The 20,784-nt window shown below is 36.4% G+C and overlaps 2 protein-coding genes across 4 annotated transcripts in view; both read right to left on the bottom strand.

Annotated features, from left to right (window-relative positions):
• LOC128218801 (uncharacterized) overlaps window positions 1–11,047 on the bottom strand; it is a 65,844-nt gene extending 54,797 nt beyond the window's left edge. For all 3 annotated transcript variants that reach the window (XR_008258468.1, XR_008258469.1, XM_052926497.1), the window contains exons 1-6: window positions 10,945–11,047; window positions 3,449–4,786; window positions 2,689–2,753; window positions 1,771–1,847; window positions 355–509; window positions 105–169 (exon numbers count right to left, since the gene is read on the bottom strand). Coding sequence is in view for 1 of the 3 variants with exons in the window: in XM_052926497.1 (XP_052782457.1) it covers window positions 105–169; window positions 355–509; window positions 1,771–1,847; window positions 2,689–2,753; window positions 3,449–4,784 (1,698 nt within the window). In the remaining 2 variants the exon portion in view is untranslated. The remainder of the gene's footprint in view (window positions 1–104; window positions 170–354; window positions 510–1,770; window positions 1,848–2,688; window positions 2,754–3,448; window positions 4,787–10,944) is intronic.
• A 2,002-nt stretch (window positions 11,048–13,049) lies between these two features.
• On the bottom strand, window positions 13,050–20,314 carry LOC128218805 (patched domain-containing protein 3-like). Its single transcript, XM_052926511.1, has 8 exons — window positions 20,117–20,314; window positions 19,548–19,777; window positions 19,079–19,238; window positions 18,692–18,798; window positions 18,008–18,186; window positions 17,636–17,778; window positions 17,077–17,277; window positions 13,050–16,676 (listed from the first exon to the last, which is right to left on the bottom strand). The coding sequence occupies exons 1-8, from the start codon at window positions 20,307–20,309 to the stop codon at window positions 15,277–15,279; spliced, it is 2,613 nt and encodes an 870-aa protein (XP_052782471.1). The 5' UTR covers window positions 20,310–20,314; the 3' UTR covers window positions 13,050–15,276.
• Between the last annotated feature and the right edge of the window lie 470 nt (window positions 20,315–20,784).

Genomic DNA, 20,784 nt, shown 5'->3' with positions numbered 1-20,784 from the left:
TATACAAATATTTGGTCATTCCAAAACAAACAAAAAAGAAATTGCCAAAAGGGTCAATCTGAGAGAGTGCAGCTTTAACTAATGAATTAGAATTGAGTCTTCACCTGTTCCTCCACAACAGGCTTTTTCATAGGACCTGGCGTCTGCTTCTCAGGCTTTTGTTTCTGAGCTGAAATTAAAGCTCATTAAGTCAGCATTTTAGGTTGAAAAAACCAACATGTCAGTTGAAATTCCATACATATTCATATCATAACAAATAAAGTGAGATTTACCCTGTTATCAAAGACTTAGATCAGACACATATTAGAGAAATCAAATCCTGATATAAACTAATCATAAATTCATTAGCCTTACCAGAACTTCTGGGTGGTTTTCCCACTTTGTAGTCATCAAAATCTTGCGCCGCAGCAAAACGAATGTCCAGTTGTTTTCCCCTTAACATTGTGTCATCAGATTCAAGGATGAAACATTTGGCTTCCTTCAGTGTTGACATTTTCACAAATGCGCATCTAACGGAAATCAATAAATAGACATGATGTTTACTAAGACACTGATTATGTGTCGCGTTTCAGAGATTCTGATGTTTGATCAATATGGTAGTGTTTATTCATATTTTTAATACTCATTTACATTTGTATCAAATAACTTCTCGTCATTAACTTCTCATAATTATCTTCTCAAATGCTCTTATCAACTATTATCGGTCATGCATAAATAGTGATAAACGTTTTTTCACACCTTATCAAATTGCCTTTCAACTGTCATTGCAATTTTTATAACTATGAGACATACTAATAGACTCTGACTATCACAAGGTCCAGCATTTCAGGCATGTAGGCTTGCCAGACATACTAATAGACTCTGATTTACACAAGGTGCAGCGTTTCAGGCAGGTCAGCTTGCCAGACATACTAATAGACTCTGACTAACACAAGGTCCAGCATTTTAGGCAGGTGGGTTTGCCAGACATACTAATAGACTCTGACTAACACAAGGTCCAGCATTTCAGGCATGTAAGCTTGCCAGACATACTAATAGACTCTGACTAACACAAGGTCCAGCATTTTAGGCAGGTGGGTTTGCCAGACATACTAATAGACTCTGACTAACACAAGGTCCAGCATTTTAGGCATGTAGGCTTGCCAGACATACTAATAGACTCTGATTTACACAAGGTCCAGCATTTCAGGCATGTAAGCTTGCCAAACAAACTAATAGACTCTGACTAACACAAGGTCAAGTGTTTCAGGCATGTAGGCTTGCCGGACATACTAAAAGAATTTGACTTACACAAGGTCCAGTGTTTCAGGCAGGTCAGCTTGCCAGGCACACTTATAGACTCTGACTAACACAAGGTCCAGCGTTTCAGGCATGTAGGCTTGCCAGACATACTAATAGAATCTGACTAACACAGGTCCAGTGTTTCAGGCAGGTAGGCTTGCCAGACACACTTATACACTCTGACTAACACAAGGTCCAGCGTTTCAGGCATGTAGGCTTGCCAGACATACTAATAGACTCTGACTATTACAAGGTGCAGCATTTCAGGCAGGTCAGCTTTCTGGACATACTTATGGAATTTGACTTACACATTGTCCCGCATTTCAGGCAGGTAGGCTTGCCAGACACATTTATAGAATATGACTAACACAAGGTCCAGCGTTTCAGGCAGGTCAGCTTGCCAGACATACTAATAGAATATGACTTACACAAGGTCCAGCGTTTCAGGCAGGTGGGTTTGTTAGACATACTAATATTACTTTGACTTACACATTGTCAACCTTGTCAGGCAGGTAAGCTTGCCAGACCTGAACCTCATAACCCTTCAACAGCCGACGAATCTCACCCTGGAATACATGTAAAAACAAACAAATTATAAGAGACTAAAAAGCGGTCAGAAATACACTAAAGCATTGGAATTAATTAAGGTAGTCAAGCATTCTTGATCAATTTTCAAATATGCAATCAATATCAAAATATGAAAAGATAAACAATGTTAAAAAACATAGTGGTTTAAAAGAATAAAGATTTAATTATAAGTATTTTGATGTTTACAAGTGCACTTCAGTAAATGAACATGAATGCAAAAATCTTATTTTGTGTTTTGTTTATTTCCAACTGAATACCAAAGGATTTACAACATTGCTCTTCACTTCTTGCATGCGACACCAACACCTGGATGTTGCCATGATTATCAATGACCTCAGTCTTTAACAATAATCAGTCATCAATTTATCCCTACTAAAAATAAATATTAACGAACCCGGATTTCAAAAGGCACATAATTTTAAATTCACAACTCTTGGTTACAGTCAGCAAATGAATACATTTTACCCAGTTACTCTTCCTTCTGTTTGATAGTGCTGGTAATTTAAGTTAATATAAATATACAAGCCTGGATTTCAGAAGCCACATTTGAACTTCACAACTCTTTGTAACAGTCAACAAAATTGTTCCATTTGCCAAGTGACCTTACCTTCTTTTTAATATTGCTGATAAGTAAAGTTATTCACTCCCGAAATAATATCGTATTCAGGTTTCAAAACAATTTTGACAATAACAACAAAAGCGTGTAGTGATAACATCTTGTTGTTGTGGTTAGATTTGTTAAGGGCTAAAAAACACACAGACAGACAGCCAAAATGTTTTCATATTTTCATATTTTAAGCCAGTGCATTATAGACCTACCAAAGTTGTGCTGGGAGCCAAGTTGCCAAGGAAAATCTGGGCCTGCACGTGTTCTGGGTCCCCATCTGAAATCACAACAAATCCTCATTTAGGAACTTTCTCCATGACAACAAACAATAAAGTCAAAACAGCAGTTAGCTTCATATTGTTTCAAAATTAATGTAAAGGATATGTAAGAGACCAACTAAATTACAAGTTGTTTTTTTAGTAAAATTTATAAAAAAATCATTTCAATAATCAAAATCAAGAACATTCTATAATTCAGAAGATTTCTGGTATGTTTTAGGGGTTTAGCCAGGTTTTAAAAATGATAAGGTGCTACAGAAAAGGGACAGAATGCTGAGGGACACAATGGCGCATTGTATGTGGCAATAAATAATTAAAGCATTATGAATTTCATAGAAAATGTTAAGAAAATTGTGCTTATTTGAAGTAATATAAGGATTTAACTACCAAATATGTAAAGTTTGTTTTAATACAATTTTAACCAAAACAATAAAAAATATTCGAGTACCTTAAAGGTGCTTAAGCATTTAATTCTTTGAAGGCAGGAGGGTGCACATTCTGGTCCCCATGAGGGCAGACAGGTGCTACCAAAAAAGGACAGGGTGCAACACCCTCCAATATCCTCTAGCTAAATCCTAATGTTTTTATAAGCATGTATTTTTTTTTATAAAAAAGGGCATCCATCAAAATTATAAATCCATTTTCAAGTGTAAAAGAGTTAGACATATTTTCTAATAAAATGAGATTCAATTACCACTATCATCTGTTATTTCTGAATGAACTTCAGTAACTGCGTGTTGCTTTTCTACCACTTCTTTTTTCACCTCTCTTGGCTTGTCTTTTTCTTTCGTCCATTCCCCTGCAGATTTATCAGTGCATGTCACCTTTTCCACCTCTGGTACATGTACCTTTTTTGCCTCCTGAAGTTTGGACAGCAAGTTAACACTGGCTGCCAGTTCCTTTATAACATTTTCTGTAACAAGTTTCAACTCATTAGTCTTTTCTGGTGATTCATTATCTGTCTGTTTGACCTTCTGTAGCTGTTTGTTGGATTTAGTTTCAGCTTGGTGATCCTTACCAAGAGGCAATAACATTTTGGCCTTTGTATAGAAATCTTCAACAGTCTTTGGTTCATGTTCTTCTTTCTGAAAGTGCAGAGGGTTATTCATGTCTGCTTCATACTCAATATCATTATCTGCCTGACCATGCTGATCAACTATCTTTGCTTTGTGTACATCTTTCTGGAACTGAGGACCCATACATATTTCAGACCCATATTCAGGAACAATACTAACCTTACCATGTTGGTAATCTATCACAGTAGGCATGGTAGTATGATCTTCTCTCTCCTGATCAGAATAATCACTTATGGACATATCATCGCCTGATGCCTGCAAAGGATCGTACCATTGATTTCCATCACTTTTTTCAGCTACATTTTCATTATCAACATTCACTCGTGATGAATCTACTGGATCATCTGTGAAAGTGTGGTACTGTGATGGTACACCTGCAAAAGAGCCTGTATTGGCAGATTGTGTCTGATATGGTAATTCAAAGTCTTCCACTGATGTCGAGCATTGATTTTCTTCTGGAGTATATTGCAGATTCTGATACTGAGATACGCCTGAGTTAGGGACAGAGTTGTTCAGACTATCAAAGGAAGGTTTATCTGGCTGATTTTGTAAATTAAAGCTACACTGCCCACTCATACTTGACAACTCAGATTGCTGGAAACCATAGTTTCTTGAATTTAATGTTTGCTGGCCAAACATATCATAGCTCGAAAGTTGACCTGCATTATTAAAGTTTGTTGGTGGACCAAAATGTTGCATTTGCTGGAACGTTGATCTTTCTTGCGGGTATTGATATCCTGATCCTGTGGTAAAGTCCTGTTGTTGCCAATTCTGAGACATAAATTGTCCCTGCTGTTTTGCTTGTTGATTTTTGTTCTGTCCAAGATCTGTAGCATTATTTGACAGTTGTTCACCAGGATTAATAAGACCTGGGGTTGGAGGAAGATCCAGTCTGAACTGTTCAAATATAACATTTGGATCAGGAGGTGGTGGAATATCTGGCCAGCGATCCATCTCTGAAAAGAAAAAAAAATACAATCTAAAATAAAAACAACATTGAATACAAACTGCAACACCTGTTAGTTTTGTCTTAAATCGTGAAATTGATTGAAATCTGCAAAATAAAGAAAACAAGAAGTAAATGAGTTTTATTCCACAGTTTTCTAAAAGTGACCTAATGCTAGAGATTCCAGCTATCCTAACCTATCTAAAATTTCTCTCAGTAGCAAAGAGCATTTCTAGAGCATTTCTGTCATTTAAATTCTTTAGTCCATTTCACGCAGAACTTCCAATTTCCATGGTTACTCTGCTGCTTTTCCAAGTGTCTTTAGGAAATAGTGTAATTCTGCCAAGGATGTAACCCTTATTCCGCGCTCAATTCCCCCGAGGTTTCACCTGCTCTGTAGGCGGGTGCTTAACCACTAGGCCACGAAACTTAATCGATTATTGTGATGAAGATATTGAGTACCTTTTAGTGTGAAGATTTTTTCTGTCATTATTTCAAAAGTTGTGGTACATATTAATTGTGTTTTGCATGTACCAGTTTCATTAAATTGTTTATTATATAACAAATATAAAATCATGAAGCTAGCCTTTTTTTTATCAAACTGGGGGTTAAAAAATGTCAAAAAGGTTAAGAGAAGTTATTTGAAATATTCATAAAGAAAAGTAAAAAAAGATATTGGGACAAAAAGTCAAATGAGTTAAATTAATAATTTAGAAAAGTATTTAATTAATTTAATAAATCAAGTCTAGATACGTTGGTTTCTGCAGTGTTTACACCTCAAAATAATACGGTGGTCGCAATTCTTCTTTCCACTGATCAGCCGCAGAGGCTGACAGAGTCCCCCATGCCCGCCTACTGCACAAGTTGGACCACTACGGTGTTAGGGGAAACATCAAGAGATGGGTATAGTCATTCCTAAGTAACAAAAAACAACAAGTTGTTCTTGATGGTGCCAAGTCAGGAACAGCAGATGTAGTATCCGGCGTTCCGCAAGGGACAGTCCTTGGTCCTCTGTTGTTTTTAGCCTTCATCAATGACCTCCCAGACATGATCAAATCATCATCATCTAAGTTATTTGCTAACGACAGTGCAGTCTTCAAGGTGATCGAGAACGACCATGATGTACAATTCCTCCAGGAAGACCTCACGGCACTGGAAAAGTAGGAAGAAAAGTGGCAAATGAGCTTCAACCCCACTAAGTGTGATGTCATCAGAATCGCCCCTTGTTGTCGAAAAATCATAGACACCAAATACAGTCTCCATGGCCACACACTTGAAGTAGTTGACGCCAGCAAATACCTTGGAGTAACCATCACTGAAAGCCTCACCTGGGAGAAGCACATAGTCAACATCACATGCAAGGCCAACCGGACACTGGGATTCCTACGCAGAAACCTGAGGGAATGCACGCCACCTGTCAAGAAAGCTTCATACAAGGCCATGGTCCGCCCCTCACTTGAAAATGCAGCCACCGTCTGGGACCAACACCTGCAAAACCACATCAAAGCCATTGAGCAGGTCCAGCGTAGAGCAGCCCGCTTTGTCTTCAACGACTATTCTACAAAGACCCCAGGATGCGTCTCCAACATGATAAAAAGACATACATGTAATAATTTCTTGGGTCGATTCCGGGACACTCGTCGTAATGTCAACGCACACTAGGGGGGTCCGGGGGCATGCCCCCCCCCCATTTTTTTTAATGGGGAATGTCTGTGGTCCATTTTAGAGCATATCTGGGGCTATTTTAGTCGTTTTTAATATCGGGAAAATGTACCTATTTTGACTGCCAAGACATATTTTTTACTTGACATGGTTTGGTTTTTTCTGCCAGATATTTGCCCAGGCTTTACAGGGTTAGACTCTAACATTTTTCACAAGGTAGTCCCTCGGACTACTGGATCCCAAATCTGGGTAGTCCAGCAAAAACTCTGGTAGTCCATAAAAATGCAAGCCTGCAACGGATTCCTTCAGTGTTTTGTGAGACTTAGCCTTCTTAGAACATTGTCAGTATAACCCTTTGATTGGTCATGATTTTTATCTGTCTCAATCTTAAAATTTCCACATTCTTCAAAACAATTTTTGGCCTTTAAATTTAATTTTAAAACCCAAAAAAATGCTAAAAACTATGCTAAAATACCTCTGATAAAAAATCTAAAAACCATGCTAAAATACCCCATAATCTGTCACTTTCAGGAAAATGTTGCAATAAATCACTTGACACTAAAACACCTCGACTGAGATCGTTGTTAAGTTATGGCACAAATGACAGACATCAAACTGATAAGCAATATTTGATTATTGGCATCCTACTATTCAGTATTCTTTGTTAACCTAAACAACATATCATATAATACTTAAAAAACATGATGAAATAAATTCCGAAAGTGTTATTAATTATTTTTTGTATGGGAGTAAGATAACAATTAACATGACGCTGCCTGTCACTCAAACTAGCGTCCAGATTAGGCAGGGCTTATCAGTTGCCGTTGCTATCCGCCATGACCTCCGACAATCCTCACATATCAACAGTAGTGTAATTACGCTGTTATATATATTTAACACAAATTATGTCTCATAATTGAGAGATAGTAAAGACAGTTTAAGAAATCCGAAATACTGACATTTTCCCTTTATGCTGCTAAAATTATAATTGATAACAAGGGACTGTTTAGTAGACTAATTCAATTCTCAAAATATCTTAATGTAAACGTACATAATATACGTATATTTCCGTTTTAATAGCCTTAAAATAAGAAATATCATTATGAGAATTAGTGTACAATATTGATGATATCTTGCGATTTAGTTTGATTTTGAAATTTGTCTCCTTATTGTGCGAAAAGTTTTAAAACCGAGGCATATATACATTTGCATTTAAGTTTGTTTGACATATTAGTTAAAAAGACACCTCATTTTATGCGAGTTAAATTCTTTATTAAATTTAATTAAATATCTGATATATAGCTTAAGGTCACAAAAAGTATATACGTATAGATAAAACAAAATCATATTTTAAAATGACGCAAATCAAAGTAAAAACCTTTGCATGTATAATGTACTATGGTCGTTTCAAAATTTCTATGCTGATTGTTAAAACAGTTTTGCATTTCATTTAATACGGAAATTTATTCATTGAGAGAAACAATAAGGTAGTTATATAAATAATGATAATAATGCATTACACTTGTATAAAACAGGTGATTCTGAATCGAAAAAGGAAGAAAAACAGCGAAATCCATTGAGTTTTGACAATGGATCTATACAAACATCTTTTTTTGTTGATTTTTGGATAGGAAATTAACACATGTTTTGTTTCCCATTATTTGAGTTTTAAAATAGAGACTGTTATTGTACTGTAACAAAATTCCGATGTTATCTAGAAATAAATTATTTTAAAGTTTAGACATTTTTCTACCTGAATTATACATTGCATACAATTAATAATAATGAACTTATTTAATGTTATACTTGGTTTTATTGCTATGTTTTACCATGTTCCATGCATTTTTTATCTGATTGTCATTTATAACTTTTGTATTATTATCGTCTGCTTCTGGGTATTTGTCGGAGGTCCTTAATTAAGTGGTCATGTGACACTGTAGGTGTACATGTAGCCTTATCGCTATCGGCGTGGTGTTTATTGTTATTGGCCCTAGCTTCAATGTATAAAATGTTACATTTTGGCGCGAAAATTAAAGCACACAACTCTGTCATCGTCTGCACTTACACTGCATTATACCTGTTTTGGCAGTATGATTAATTTATCAGCTGTTCTTCTAAAAGCCAGTTTAAAAGATTTCATAAAAAGCCAGACATAATGTTCCTTCTGTTTGCTTTAAATAAACACCGACATTTGGCAATACCCTAAACCATAATAATCATGACGTATTTTCAGAAAATCTAAAAATGGTAACAACTGTCAAGTGTTTATCTGCATCATATCTTTCATTGTTTTTGACTGAAAATGCAAGGGATTTAGAAAATCTGCCACTTGGACCCAAATCTACCTTGCTGACATTTAAGCAGAGGTGCACATGTCTGACGATTAAAACACACCATAGAGTGTGAAAATGGTTTTTCCCTTTCTAAATAAAGACATTCTACTGACATTCTACTTAAACATTGATCGAAAGGCTATATACGAAATGCGCGCGAAATTTGGTTAACAGTCCTTGTTGTCCGGAACTGCTCGGCCATCTTCGACAAGCTTTACAATGAGTGTTTACCGGTGATAATCGGCTTCTTGACATCACGTTTTACGCAAGTTTAAGTGTAATAAAGATTTTATGCTCAATTAACTGATGTGATATTTACTTCCTTCTAGTAGTCCGACGGACAATCGACTTAAAATGTCTTGTAGTCCGACCATAAATCTGGTAGTCCCGGACTACCGGACTACTGTTAGTGTCAAACCCTGCTTTAAATAAAGTGCTAACCAGGAGAATATGCAGTCTACTTTTGGTTTCATCAAAACAGGAAATAAACAACTATTCGGGCACCTGTTTTCCTGCGCTTTTAAGAATATGCGTTACAAAATATTTATTTTTTCATCATATTTAAAACGTTTGCAATTTATGACACACAATATTTTCTAGACGATCAAGAAGATTTTCCAGTCGATGAGCTTTTTTCCGTTTGGAGATGCATATAATTTTAATAGAGACGTGTCAACTATTGGGTGTATAAAGCGATCACGTGACTTACCATGGTCACGTGATTAAAGCACTCTATATATAACCACCTGTAAACCCCATATCGTCAGTTTTATTTCGGCGTAAAAATACACGATAGTTTGAAAAAAAAATCAAAACACTAAAATTCCTTATGGACGCATAAGTTGTTTAAAGTTTTTTAAAGTATAACGACGTATCGACTTTGAAATTTGAATGGAATATGGGATGTTTTCCGTGTTTTAATTTTGTTTTTTTTACTCATTTTGTCACTTTCTTTGAACTTACCTTCATGCTCGTTTGTCGGTAAAATGTGTGAAAAATATCAATTCATGAATAAAAAGCTATCATTCATAAGACCAAACAAATCCATATGAAAACAATGAATTTGTATACAAGAACCCTCCCCGACTCGTTAAGCATAACAATAGGCCAATAGATCAATTATCGGGTGATTGACGATGACCTCGACGACACTCGTACCGATTAACGGATTAGTGTCAACATGTCCTGTGTTTTACGACCAGTGTCCCGGACAGGCAAAATAGCTGACTTACATTGGTAAAATTAAGATAATCGATTCTGAGATTTTTTTTCCCTTTTTTTCTTATGACTTTCCGGGACAAACATGCACCCTCCGTGACTCTGTGACAGAGATACGATTTCCGGGACAATCCTGGACGTCCGGGACGTTATCACATGTATGTAAAAGACCTTAACTGGGAGTCCCTCAAACAGCATAGAAAACACAGCCGGTTGTCCATGATGTACATGATCCGCAATAACTTTGTAGACATCATCGCAGACAGGTACCTCCAAAGTGGTGATGCGCGAACCAGGGGCCAACACCGGCTATTCCAGGAGTGAATAACAGACCAGGTACTGGCAAACTCCTTCCCACGGACAGTGAGTGAATGGAACCTCTTACCTGCTAGCACAGTATCTGCGCCCACCATGGATGCATTCAGGTTGCTTTTAGCTGAGTAACCTGACACTTCTTCGCCAGACATGACACTGTATATAGTTTTTAAAAAATTTAACATTTAAGACACTGTGCGAATTTTAACATTTGAGACACTGTGCGAATTTTAACATTTGAGACACTGCGCCACCACCACGCCTAGTCTCGTTGAGCTACTTACGCTCTTTGAAGACCCCAGCATAGTATATGGAAGAAGAAGAGTGTAAACACCAAGGAAAGTGGATAGTGTCAAATTACATTTCATATCCATGATGCCGAAAATCTTTTTAGAAGAATAGAATTGGTAGTTTTTCACGTAAAATTTACTGTTTTACGTATAATTTACTCAGTGTAATAGAATAAATTTATAGAAAATAAAGACCAATGTTGACAGGTACTGTTTTTCAGAGGCCATAGCAAAAAGCAACAGCCCACCGCTTTCCAACCTCCACGATCTTTCTTAGGCAATGTCAATTTGTCATGTAAGAATTTACCTTCAAATGAAATACCTATTTTACTTCTACAAAAGTAACCTACCGGCTATTTTCCTTTATCTGAATGCAATCAATGTTTAAATTTCCAATCAATCACGCATTATATGCAGGAAATGTTCATCAAAATTGTGAACTTTAGAAATAGGGGAGGCCACTGTCACACATTCGTGGTTAACCATATAAAAGCCGGCACCTGTATTTTCAGAATTTATAATACCGGTTTCCACGACTTCCTCAGTACAGGCTATTCATAATGTAGCTCTAATACTAATTTGTATAGTTATCGGAACTAGAACATATCATGTATTTGGATTCAAATCCATAAACATAGAAAGGGCCTAATTCGTTGCTTGACTTTGACAAATTTAGCTTAACACGATAGTCGCAGGGGGTCACGGACACTACGGACCATGGACATTACGGACCAGACACTACGGACCAGATTTAGGGACATTACGGACCAGATTTAGGGACATTACGGACCAGATTTAGAAATTTACGGACCATGATTTATATTGTTTTTAAACATTTGTTTTTTTTAATTATTCACTCACTGGTCGCAGGCAGATCATCTATACTGATCAGTAGATCTCTAACGGCTTTTATAGCTCTGATCCAAGGTCTGCAAAATCGAACTGCGGACTGAAATAAAAATAAAAATAATGTTTTCATGGTTAATGGAGATTATGTTCGGACTAACGAAATGTTCAATTATATCTCAGGTGCAGATCTAGGGGCGTAACTTAGAGGCATAGGCTTTTGACTTGCGTCCCTTCCTGAGACCGTTTTTTGTATAAAGTGTTGGCAGGGGGGTTGGCGGTACTCCCATAAGAAAATTTTGAAAGAAAATCTACGAAGTGGTGCATTTTAGACCTATTTTATTTTTAAAAAGGATACTCCTATATTGAAATAATATGTAATCTTTGGAAAAGAATTCGGGGTGTGTATGTGTGTGTGTGTGTGGGGGGGTGCATTTTCTTTTTATCATGTAAACATTTCCATGTGTAGTTTTTCCGCCAGTGGAATGGAACGTGGCGTTAGTACTGCCGGATTTGCTACTTTGCTACCAGCATTCCACTTTTCTGTCAGCGAGGTTATATCGAAGCGCCGCCGTTGTTCTCACAATGTGTTAACGCTGACCGGAGCTATAGCGTTGTACTACAGTTGTACGGTATCACATCGCTAAGAACGGTAGTACATCGTAAGTATATCGGCTGAAATACGGAATCACATCTGTACCAGTACGGTGCACATTGGGGCCACCGGGGAGCCGCCGATCCATTACGGGGGCCGACTGGTGCTCTACCAACATTATGATTAACGAAGCCATGCCGGAGTACTGCTGCCCCGGTAGCGCAACGACAGAAATTTTGATCATGTTCAAAAATTGATACCGTTTCCGCCAATGATATTCCTGGCGATGTGATACCATTTTTTACGATGTGATACCGTTGCGCTGCCGTTCTTGTACCGATTACCGAAAATTGCCAGATTTGTTCTTGGGTTTAGCTTCGGCGAACGAAATCGTTCATATGTGACATGCCCTTATGCCATGATCAAGTGTAACAACTCAGCCATCTCCTGCAAGCTTCGGATTGTCATATATGTTGGATAATGGCCGATATGTTAAGATGGGAATTTCTTTCGGTGATGTATGTAAATTCAAAGTATTTTGGAAAGTCCTCCATTTTACTAAAAAGCACTGCAGCACCATACACGGCCGTGACCAATTTTGAAAAAATACATTGACCTGTTTTAAAACCAATCTAGATTTATAGATAGGCCTTTTTATGAAATTTGACCAAGTCACCTGCTTTTTGACCTGGCATATAGCGTGATTCAATAGTCGAATCAATTTAAGATTTCATAGGAGAGTCCAGAGGTGAATCCAGGATTCCAATCGAAATCGAATAATGTATGGTTTAAATTTGGGTTAATGCGAGTTTCTTACTTGTCCCCAAACAATACTTTGGCTTTTTATAAGCCTTCTATCCTATATTGACATAAAAAATCATTTCGAGAAAAGAATGGTGGGGGAGGGGAGGACGAGGGCCTGTACGATGCACAACAACCGATAACAATAGTTCGCATGACCACTTTGAGCCAAAATAAATAGCTAGTTTAGGAATCACAAACACAAAATATTTTCTTCACATTTATAGCATGAACTTATACAAATTAATATATACTAGATAAAGATTTTGATCAAATCAGCTGATTGTTTTATTTTAAGTTAAGAAACTGACCAAGTTCTGAAATACAGTATCTATTTATTTTAAATAAAATATCTATGTTCTGAAATACAATATCTATGATTACAATATTTATGTTTAAAAATACAATATGCACCGGGATAAAAGGTAAAAACAAACTAACAATACAACAAGTAATATTTGAACACAAACCTACTGAACAACGTGAGCAACTTGGTAGATGGTGCAGAAATAATCTCAAGCCTATTCTACCGAAACTTGTCTTTATACAAAATAAAAGCATGACATACCGAAACATGATATATAATACTTAAAATTCGCGAAAAATCGCAAAGAAATATGTTGGTTTCCCAAAAAAATCAGTTTGGTAAAATTTGGTATCAAGGTAGCTGACTAAAAATGTTGTCTCTCTTACAAAGATTGAAAAAGGAAAATATGTTTTACCTATTGATACGCCAAGAGCAATCAGCCAAATTATACCGTAATAAGAATTCTGAAACTTATCATTTATATTATAATGCTGCCAATCAAAAGGACGCAAAACCAGTCGTAAGACATCCATGCAAAAGTATACATCTAGAGAGGTTTCAGAACTCCTAAAATAGTATAACTCGAGTTATGTCCCTTGGCGGTATTAAATATTAATATATATAATTTTCTGGTACAATTCGTGTAATGGTACAGCATATTTCTTTACAAATGGTCAAAATATTATATTACATTATTACAGTATTGGAACTATATGATGGTATTGTTTAAGTATCGCCAGTTCTTCAATTCAACAACATGGAAGCCTATGATAGTAGAAGACTAAGGTAATCAAAAGCAAACTGTGAGTACAGGTATATATGCAGTTCACGGAGGTTAATTCAATACTGCTTCATGTATAATGATTGGTTTTGACAAAGGCGCAGTGGAGCGAACGCCAACGCTAGTCTTTTTCAGCCAATCAAAGGGCATAATTTGATGATTACCACATTCAGAGTTAAGTGCCTTTCTGTACTAGTGTGTATTTTCTTTGGCAACATGTGTACTAAGTTTCATTTCATTTAGATTGAATGTGTTTTTTAGTTATGGTGAAAGTTAAACTTTTGGCACTACAAGGCTATGACTATATACCTAACATATAAAAACTATAATAACATATATATTTACTTTAAGCATAGAACACATTTCACAAAACAAAGCGCACTCCTATTATTTCCAATATAACATGTCGAGTAATTGCCATGGTTAAACGCCAAAATTGCCATTCGTCTTTGTAAAACAGATAACATAACTAATTCAAGCACTTATAAAAACGACATAAGTATTCTTGGAATATATAAAGTACCCAAACTAAATATATAACACAGCCCAACTAAATATTACTAAGTTGAAATAATAAAAGTCAATAAATGCCATTATGTCATTATATTAAGATTTCCAATCAACAGGTACTAAAGCAAATAAACAAAACAATCACACACAACAATGACATACGAAGGCTTGGCATATGCTTTACACATGAAAGTACGCCCCTATTGCATGACAAAACAGACCAGATCAGACGGCGTTTTCCTTCTCAAATAATAACGATAACAATATGCTTAGCATTTTAAAGCATCTTGCAAAATAGAAAAAATTTATCCTTAATTTCCACTTATAGCACAAAGTGTCGAGTACTGCCTTTGTGTCAAGGTTGCCATTCCACCCGAGTAAAACAGGTACTTTAAAGAACAAATATAACTAATTTAACAATCACAAAACAATGGCATACATGCTTCACATAAACATTTCACACAGTATAACACACTCATATCACTATCACTAACATAATATTATATATATCGAGTGGCTGCCGTTGTGTCAGAATTTGGATTCCTCTGAATAAAACAAGTATGATAAAGTGTCAAGAGAAGTGCGTCGAAAATACCTTCTCGTCGTTGTAAGTTTTTGTTTTCATTCTGTGTGCTTTTTACACAAAACAATTACAAAAGAATCGCATTGAAATAAAAATAAACAAACAACTTCGGTTGAAAAAAATCTTACCAATTTTTAACAAAAACCATCGACGGCTACATATTTGTGAACCACTCCATTCAAGTCTCAATAAAGTGAGTGTAACTTAACTGATTAGTCGCCTGTTTCCGACCATGAACGGAAGAAAATCGTACAATGAACTAAATTTGGGATACAAGTTCATATACCTCATGGTTTACTGAGTTTGGATTCGAAAGTGGGTGTTCTTCAACCACTTGTTTTGGTCCTATCCACGACAATACCACTAACAGTAACAGCAACGCATGCGCAATTCCGAACAACAAAACGAAAGACATTACAGCAGCGAAGGTTCTAAATATGTACGAGTTGGCACCAAAAAGGACAACAACCCCTACCAAAGATGAAACAGCACCATGAAAAATTGGAGCACCGGTTTTGTCAATGGCAAGTCTCACTCTTTCATCTCTGTTCTCGCTTTTTGAAGTTATGTACCCATGGCAGATATGGGCAGTAAAGTCTACAGAGAACCCTATACACATTATCAGCTGCACCATGGTTATTGCGCTGAGCGATACATCGATATACAACATATAACCAAACACACCTGACATTATCATTGCCACAGCGACGGTCACAAATATTATCAACAGTGGTTGGGGCATCAAAATACACGTCACTACAAACACTGCCGCTAATGCTATTCCCACAGATTGCATCGTCTGTTTGAGAACACTCACATACTGCTCGAATACATCAAAATACGGAGAAAATGCAAAACAGCTGAGTTCAGCATCTTCGGCGATTTCCCGCGCTTTTAACATCATTTTTCCTTCTTCTTGGCTGTCTTTTAACGGTCTTGATAACACATAAAATCTTGAAGCAACGATTTGTGTTCCGCTCGAATCAATAACCACATCATTTTCAAATCTGGCGTACCTTATGTCATTGAAAAAAGTTCTAAGTCCACTGATAAAATTAGTTTCATTTGATACGTCATGGTAGCTGCTTGATAAGTACATATTTAACCAGTTCAATTCAAATCTTTCATCAAAGTAGTCGTGACTTGTTGTTGAATTTATAAGATGGTCAATGAGTGTTTTTGTACTGGAGTCACTGTAATTGTACGCCTTGTTCGCCACGAAAGATACCGGAGTCTGCCGGGAAAAATGGATTTCTAACCAGTTCGTGTATTTGTAAAAATACCCATCCGTTGGAACAAGTTGCGTAAAAACAAGCCCTTGCTTTAAATTAATACACCCATAAATACCCACGGCCAGATATCCAAGGAATAATATAACAATTAATATTTTAAATGGCAGTTTTAAGACAATCTTTGGGAACAACCATCGTGGAAATTTATCTAAGAGGCTTTCGGCTTCTGCTCTGTTTTTCGGCGGGGATCCTACACAGCAGACGGCAAAACATTTGGATTTATCTTTACTGTCCAGTGTTTCTGCTCCTGTTGCAATACGCCGACATGTCAAAAAGTGACGATTTTGTTTGAGTCGGCGTTCGTTTAAAGTCAAACAAGCCGCGAAGAAAGTCACGTTGTTGATGTAGCAAAACACAACAGATACACCTGAAACAAATTACAGGATAGTTTAATGTCAAAACATTTCATTTCAACACTTCAATTCAAAACTTTGATAAGTAATATACAAAGGGATGAACTTCACTTCATTTCAAACTGTTGATTAAAGATATACAAAGGCATGTAATTCACAATATATGTATGTATATGCGGTATTTTAAGTTACAACCTGAGCATACACTTAAAATTACATTATATATGATTATGTTTTATAGGCTAAAGCATTTTCATAGAACCAAAACGTACCAAAAATAATTTTAGACTATAATTTCGCGCTATAAAGACATGGTGGCACCAAATAACATTTTTTCTTTGGAGAGGGAGAGAGGGGGATGCAATACACTGGATGAGATCAATTTAAATTTTAACCCTAATATAAAAGATGTACCTGTATAAAGACAGAAGTTTCTGACAGCAATGAAACTGGACCCGAGACCTGCCATAAAGGCAATGAAGTCTGTAAGTGTTGTGATCGTGATACTAACTCCTGACGCTCTAAGTGTCTCCGCCATCTTGTCTTCAATGGAATCAATTCCTTGAGCACCCGACAGGCCAGACAAAAGAATGAACATGTCGTCAATACCAATGCCTGGAAGAAATCATAAGATATCTTTTATAAAGTAACTTTTAGTTTATAAAATATTATGCGCGTAATTATCATGTTTACGGAGGTCTATTTTTCAGTTGTTCATATTATCTATTATACAAATCAGTTTATTATTTGTTCTTTTTAAGTCTTAATTTTAAATTCACATCTAATGCGACGAAAACACGTGTCAAATTATAATAAGATGCCGCGGAGCAAAGTAAACGCTTGTCTTGTTTTGTTTTCTAAGTCAAGCAAGGTTCACAATTATTACAGTCGACGACACCGACAAGGCTATGACAATAACTCAACTTTTTTCTTCAAACAGCATAATCGCTATAAATTGATCATTTTGCCTCACCTACGACAAGAAATGGCACAGCGCCAACAATGCTCACAAAGTCCACACCAATGGCCGAGCAAAAGCCAAACCCCGAAACAATGGCGAGAGAGGCTGCCAAGATTCCCGCGATACCAAGCATACATCGCTGACTCACTGCATCCCTGCAAAGAAATTAGGTTCAATCTACTTCTAGACACAAATCATAACCTTTTTCTGCAACTTTTGCCTTAATTATAAGAGCAATTTCCACGGAAATAAGTTACATGTACCAAAAGTAAGTAAAGCGGTATATTTTACACATTATGAATTAGTTGTATCGCATCAATGACTTGAAGGAATCTGAACTAGACATACAAAAGCAGTTACCACAAATGCAATGTCAAGTAATACCTAAAAGACAGTGTGGCTATGCAGGCATATGTAACCATCAGAAATATGGTTACAGCGAACCAAAATATATCTCCAAGGACGTTTCTATGCAGTTCTTCATCCATAGACGTAAAATGTCCAAATGCAATGTCTAAAACGTCGGAGCTGTAACTGGATAGGCGGTTTTTGAATGTGTCTGTCTGCAATTGAAAATACTTAAAAGCATGAATGACCCAACACGAAAATCGCCACTGATAAAACTCGAAAGTCAACAGATCAACTGTTTTAAGACCCCAAATACCATACAAGATTTAAAGATTGAAAGTGTTAGTATTGTGGTTTATCGGTGTAAGAAAACATTTGGTGAATGCACAGTATGTGAAAGTCGAAAAACGAAAATAAGAATAATACCATATTCAATAAAAATTCAAACATTACAACTGCCTCCATGCAAATCACGTGACCAAAGATGGAATGTAAATCATCTTTGATTTAAAACATGTGTTTGTATTTTAACCTCAATGCACCTTGTTTTTGAAATTTGATAACAACTACCCAAAAAGGGAGACAAAAACATTTGAAATAAAGTTTATATAAAATTTATATAGCTAAAATCCAGCTATACTCGCTATATTCTGCTTGTCAAGGGAGATCACTGCGTAGGAGATTTCTAAAATGTAACAAGTATTCAAATCATCCACATACCCATTTAGCAATAAGATCCTTCTGGTTGGTATCAGACCGAAGCCTATAACTTAGGTGAATATATTCCACTTCAGTTAGGAAGCCACTGGCGTCATATTCCAGGGACCCTGTAGTATTAATGTAATATTGATATATTCATTGTCAACATCCAAATAAACCTAAATGATACCAATAACACAATCTTAGCAATACAATGAAAACTACAGGGACAAACCCAGTAGTAAAGAACAAAAAACAGAAGTGTATTGTTCCATCTGTTTTTATGGGGGGGGGGGGGGGGTAATTGACGGACAGATATTCTTCACTTATAGTTGGATATTTAAATACAAGCAACAATCGAATATGCATTTCATACACAAAAGAACTCAATACAAATGTACTTCATACCACCAACTTGCAAGGCGTAGTAGATGGGCCCAAAAACTTGCGACACGAAGGCAGGGTAAGTAACTATCCCAGCATCAACAGCGGTCAGAAACTCAGGGCTCCAAAAGAGGGCGCCATCTACAGCACAACTTCCATAAGCCCTTGCACAAAGGTCTGAGTACTTGTTAAACAAAAAAAATGCATTATTGTAAAGAATAAGTTATTCGGAAAATGAAGTAGTAAACTTCATATCATCTGAGAACCTTTTTTAACAGTAATAAAATAGATAGGATAACAATGCAGTTATATTAGATATTTAGTTAGTGACTATCTTTACATATTTGCTTTATATTACGTGGTTAACATCTTTGGTATGGATGTCAATTTTCAACATGTCCTGACAATTATGACAAAACTAACATTAAAATAAATGCAATTGAGTTGTTTTTAAAAAAAATAGCATAAGATAATCATATTTTAAAGCATTTACCTCTACTGTGCTTCCATTCTCCGACGTAATATTTATGCTGTGTATGAGTGAGTTCAGCTGTCGTAAAGCCTCAAGTTCGGTCCTAGACAAAAGATTGCCCGATTTGCTACGCACGATTACTCTTGCCCAAAAGCTGTCAAAATAAATGTCATGAAGGCTTTGGTAGTTGCGTCCAGATAGGTCTGGAAATGTATTCTTGATCAAGTCCTGATCCATTTTGGCTTGTGAGCCTGTAATACACAAGCAAGTAAAATGCAACATATATTACAGTGGTCATCAAAAATAGTTGTAAGTACTGGAACCTCAGAAGAGAGACTTGTTGGTTAATTCACAATTCTGTAAAACTTAATCCTTTTATGTCAGTAACTATATTGCTTCATTTAAGCATCGTTGTTAAAGTTCGTTTTACGTCAAATTTCATACCAAATAGTATTTAATTACATATGCTTACTGGTCAGAATTAAAGAATTGAATACCTATTGGTTAAACCAATGTAGCTTTTAACAACACAAAATTAAACAGTTTGATAAATCATGAATACTTTTGTCTTTAACAGCAATAGTTGCTACCTTGTGGAAGATACACGTGTTCTGCATCAATATTGATGTTCAGTCTAATCATTCCAAGGCCAAGTAATCCGTTCACAACGACTGATAGGACAAGCACTTTCCATGGATGACGAGCAACAAAGCGACCATAGGTGGAAAAGGCCGAGCACATAAAGCCTTCAACACACTCGTAAACATGGTTTGCTCGAGACATTTTGAGGCAGGTTTGGTTCAGATACTAAGCTCCCGTCCGTAGATATCATTGAAGGTAAATATATATCATGTTGTTCCAAGTCAAATTCTGCAGATCTATATCAGTTGCACAAGTAGGTTTATATATTGTGCTGCTCTCAGTCACATTCTGTAGTTATCAGATATTGCACAAGTAGGTTTATGTATTGTGTTGCACCCAGTCACATTCTGTAGTTATCAGATATTGCACAAGTAGGTATATTGTGTTGCTCCCAGTTACAGTCTGTTATTAGTTATCACTTTTATTGCACAAGTAGGTTTATATATTGTGCTGCTCCCAGCCACATTCTGTAGTTATCGGTTATTGCACAAGTAGGTTTATATATTGTGCTGCTCCCAGTCACATTCTGTAGTTATCGGTTATTGCACAAGTAGGTTTATATATTGTGCTGCTCCCAGTCACATTCTGTAGTTATCGGTTATTGCACAAGTAGGTT

This window comes from Mya arenaria, chromosome 15 (assembly GCF_026914265.1).
Source record: "Mya arenaria isolate MELC-2E11 chromosome 15, ASM2691426v1".
Taxonomy (NCBI): Eukaryota; Metazoa; Mollusca; class Bivalvia; order Myida; family Myidae; genus Mya; species Mya arenaria.
This window is presented reverse-complemented; position numbering and strand designations above follow the sequence as displayed.

What these genes read in the sequence shown, in the direction of transcription:
- LOC128218805 (XM_052926511.1), bottom strand. Translation starts at nt 20,309, where the DNA reads ATGTCTCGAGCAAACCATGTTTACGAGTGTGTTGAAGGCTTTATGTGC. An exon ending in CTACGCCTTGCAAGTTGGTG is followed by an intron (nt 18,799 to 19,078) that starts GTATGAAGTACA and finishes TTAATACTACAG; the next exon opens with GGTCCCTGGAATATGACGCC. An exon ending in ATAGCCACACTGTCTTTTAG is followed by an intron (nt 17,779 to 18,007) that starts GTATTACTTGAC and finishes ATTTCTTTGCAG; the next exon opens with GGATGCAGTGAGTCAGCGAT.